The sequence below is a fragment of the Miscanthus floridulus genome, chromosome 8 (assembly GCF_019320115.1).
Source record: "Miscanthus floridulus cultivar M001 chromosome 8, ASM1932011v1, whole genome shotgun sequence".
NCBI lineage: Eukaryota > Viridiplantae > Streptophyta > Magnoliopsida > Poales > Poaceae > Miscanthus > Miscanthus floridulus.
Genome location: NC_089587.1, coordinates 220,995,464 through 220,999,106, shown reverse-complemented (window position 1 = coordinate 220,999,106; position 3,643 = coordinate 220,995,464). Strand labels below are relative to the sequence as shown.

Genomic DNA, 3,643 nt, shown 5'->3' with positions numbered 1-3,643 from the left:
TCCTCCCGCACCCGCTCTGCAACCTAAGACATAGTCTGGCTACTTATGCAGAAAACCAATCACACAAATAACACTATACGACCTCCTATCCAGGCAAACGAAACAACACCAAATTGCATTGCCTTATCCAGGTTAAGGTTATGCTGCATAGTCTTTAATGCAATGCAATGCTAATGCGAGTAACCAATCAGAGTATATATCTAAGTATATAGCAAAATGTATGTACGTAGAAAAGTCAAAACAATCTTGTGATTTAAAACGAAGGGAGTAGAAGATTATAGTTTGTTTTATGGCTATATATTGGATCACAAGGTTGTTTATTCCCGGTACCTTGGCCTGTTTGCTTGAACTTATCAGCCGGCTTATTAGCTAGAATCTACAATATTTTTCTCTCACAATAAATCAGCTTCAGCCGGCTTTAATACCAGCCGAACATAAGTTTTCATTACTAATGTCTTGCTAAGAAAATAGGCAGGAAGAGGCAAAACTTGTTTAATGTTGAGCAATGTCGCACGCCTGGGGCAAAATAATGCAATTCATGCCTATTTTCGTGTTCATGCCTATTTTCGTGCCAGGCTCTTGCTCATTCGCCGACTTGTAATGTCAGGCGTGTGCTGAACGTTTCGCCTGTGGTAACATATCACCGAGATCTCCATATCACCCATCTCTCTATTGTGGTTGTGATGCAATGAAATCTTACCTTCTCAAATAAAAAGCTTGATCCATGTTAGACAGGACTGGAAATTCTTGTACATAAAATTTCGAAAAAAAAAAAAGAAATTCTTGTTCATACACAGACGTCCCCTACGTTTACTCGTCCACAAATTACCATAATCGTCTGCAGGTAGTACATATTGCATTATTTTGCATCGTACGCGGTTTTTAATAAATAAATAAACACAAGTATTTCTGCTTGTTTTTGGAGCACGTTGCTTCACCGGAGCAACACATTCACGGGGATAACGGCAGCTTCTTTCTTTCCTCGGTGTCTTGTGGAAGCTTCAGCGACGGCTTGCGCTCCGGTGTGGACGAGCGTCTCTCCGCGGACGCGGCTGCCGCCTCCCCCATCCGCTGCTCGAACGGGGTCCTGAACTCGTTGGACCCCTTCCGCTCCAGCGGCGAAGCCGAAACCGAGTCCATGCGGGAGTGGTCGCTGAGAGGCGACGCCCGGGGGCCACCGAAATCGCGCGTGGCTGTGGCTTCGTCCTGCTCTGTCCTCTTCCTCCCTTGGCTGCTGCCGCCGTTCGTCGACGGCGAGTCGCTCCAGCTCTGCTGCTGCCTGAAGTGGGGCGCCGTCATGTCCTTGCGGTCGTAGTGCTGCAGCCACGCGCGGAACCGCTTCAGCGACACGCTCCCGGACCCAGGCTCCGCCACCGCCCGGACCTCGTGGCGCTCCCGGCAGATGAACATGACGAGGTAGACGAGGAGCACGAGCGTCGCCGCCACGGCGGTGATGAGGAACAGCCCGCTGAAGTTCCACAGGGTGAGGCTGGCGTTGGCCGCGTCGACACCATCGCCGCACGACCCCGGCACGCCGAACCATTTCCTCTCGATCAGGTCGATGTTGTCGCCTTCCGTCAGCCCCACGATGGCGCGCGACACCTCCGTCGCCATGGGGGAGCCTCTCGGGAACGCGAACCCGAGGCCCGTGCCCTTGTAGACGGGGCCGGACATGACGTAGCCGTCGCAGTACTGCGGCTGCGACAGGAAGACCTTGAGGTACGGGACCTCGTCGAACACCGCGGCGACCCCGCCGTCGTCCGAGCCCCTGGACAGCGCGTCCGCGTACTCGGCCGGCGTGCTGTAGCTCCTCAGCTTGCTCGGGTCGAAGTTCATCTTGAGGAGCTCGCCGTAGACGAAGGAACCCTCCTGGTACCCGACGTAGTCACCGTTGTCGAGGAGATCGTTCACGTCCGTCACTGCCGGCCTCAGCTTCTGGACCGTCAGCATCGATGTCAAGCTGGCCGTGTAGCTCGACGTCAGGATCAGGACGGCGAACACCCATATGACCATCAGGAACTTGGACAGGTTGCTCACCACATTCTCCCCTGCACACCATCACCACCATGAGAGACTGATCAGTTTAACAGTTTTCTTGGTGGCGGAAGAAGCAGAGCTAGCTTAGCTTACTGTGCGCGAAGACGAGGGTAGAGAAGGCGTAGTGGAAGATGATGCCGAACTGCTGCAGCGGCGTGCCTCGGAACTCGGGGTTGATCCGGTGCTCGATCACCCAGATGACGAAGCCGGTGAAGATGAAGGCGGCGAGGCTGGCGAGCCAGAGCCCAGGCGTGAGCGGCTTGAGGAAGAAGAACATGCCCGTGGCCTCCTGCGCCTGCACCGCCACGACCATGGACCACCCCGATTCGGTGAACGGCATGGTGAAGTCCGCCTCCGCCATCCTGCCCACGGTGATGGACACATCGCCGACGACCGCATCGGCTTTCTCCTCGGGAATCAGGTCTATCATCTGGTCGTAAGAAGATGAACTCGCGTTGCCGATGCCGTAGTAGGGCACGTACTGGTAGTACACCGGGTAGGGCAGTGCCTTGATGGCCGCTTCGAACACGTCGATGCTGTAGCCGGAGACTATGGTCCTGCCGCTCGTCGTGTCGTTGTACACCTGCACGAACTGCTGGAACCCGTGCTTCACCGGCACGGCGATGACCAGCGCCCGCTCGACCGGCGAGAAAGCCCACCCGTCTGGAATTCGCATGTCAGATTCTTCCACGCCAGGGAAATTGACTTTCTTCAAGCCTTCACTACTGTCGGCGGCGAACTCCTGTGAGATCCCAGTCTTTGCGGTCCAGAACCCCACCGTCTTGAACCCGTCTGCGGCGAAGTTCACGATCTCGTACGCCGGCGTCTGCGATTGCCCGTCCGACAGCCTGAACTTCCCGGCCAGCCCGTCGAATGTCGTGTTGCGCACAGCCTTGAGCAAGTTCTCGCCGGTGGCAGACACGCCGAGCTGGTCCAGCTCCGTCAGCCCCGTCCCTCCTTTCGATGGCACGAAATCCGAGCCAGAGATCCCGGCCGCCTCAACTGCCGCGGCGACCGCGACCGCCGTGTCGTACGCCTTGAACGTCGACGTGGTCGGCTCCGTGGTGTCCTGAGAGCCATCGTTCTCTGGCAGAAACCTCGCCCTGAACCGTTTGGCAAAGTCGCCGGCCTGGATCGTGGGCGGCACGTACTGGCGGACGCTGACCACGCCCTGCATCGCGTCGGTGTCCTCGCGGCCTAGCGCGTCGCCGTCGCCTCCGGTGTCGCCCACTGCGGCCGTGGCGATCCAGACGTAGCCTTCGGACATCATGCCGGAGTTCTTGGCCCTGTGAAACAGCCGCAGCGCCAGGGGAAATGACATGTGCACGACGAAGACGCGAGCCGTCATCGACGAGGCGCGGTACAGCACCGCGTCGAGGCGGTCGTCGGACGCGTCGGCCGGCACCGCGGCGCGGTGCGCCACAGTGGCGCCGACGCCCCGGAGCGCGTCGGAGAGCGCCGGGACGATGCCAGCGCCGAAGCGCGAGTCCTCGTGCAGCAGGACCGCCGCGCGCCAGTGGAAGTTCTCCAGGACGCCCGCGATGGGCGCGGCCTGCGAGGAGTCGTCCGACGCCGTGGCCACGGAGAAGCGCGCGGTCCGCGTCGC

The 3,643-nt window shown here is 58.2% G+C and overlaps 1 protein-coding gene across 1 annotated transcript; it reads right to left on the bottom strand.

Moving 5' to 3' along the window:
- Positions 1-814: 814 nt before the first annotated feature.
- On the bottom strand, positions 815-3,396 carry LOC136475047 (glutamate receptor 2.8-like). The gene is made up of 2 exons (XM_066472603.1): positions 2,131-3,396; positions 815-2,048 (listed from the first exon to the last, which is right to left on the bottom strand). Exons 1-2 carry the CDS (start codon positions 3,383-3,385, stop codon positions 952-954), a joined length of 2,352 nt encoding a protein of 783 aa, XP_066328700.1. The 5' UTR covers positions 3,386-3,396; the 3' UTR covers positions 815-951.
- Between the last annotated feature and the right edge of the window lie 247 nt (positions 3,397-3,643).

Bases quoted from the DNA above. Each gene is read 5' to 3' on its own strand.
- LOC136475047 (XM_066472603.1), bottom strand. From the start codon at position 3,385: ATGACGGCTCGCGTCTTCGTCGTGCACATGTCATTTCCCCTGGCGCTG. The intron at 2,049-2,130 runs GTAAGCTAAGCT...GATGGTGTGCAG, and splicing joins TACCCTCGTCTTCGCGCACA to GGGAGAATGTGGTGAGCAAC.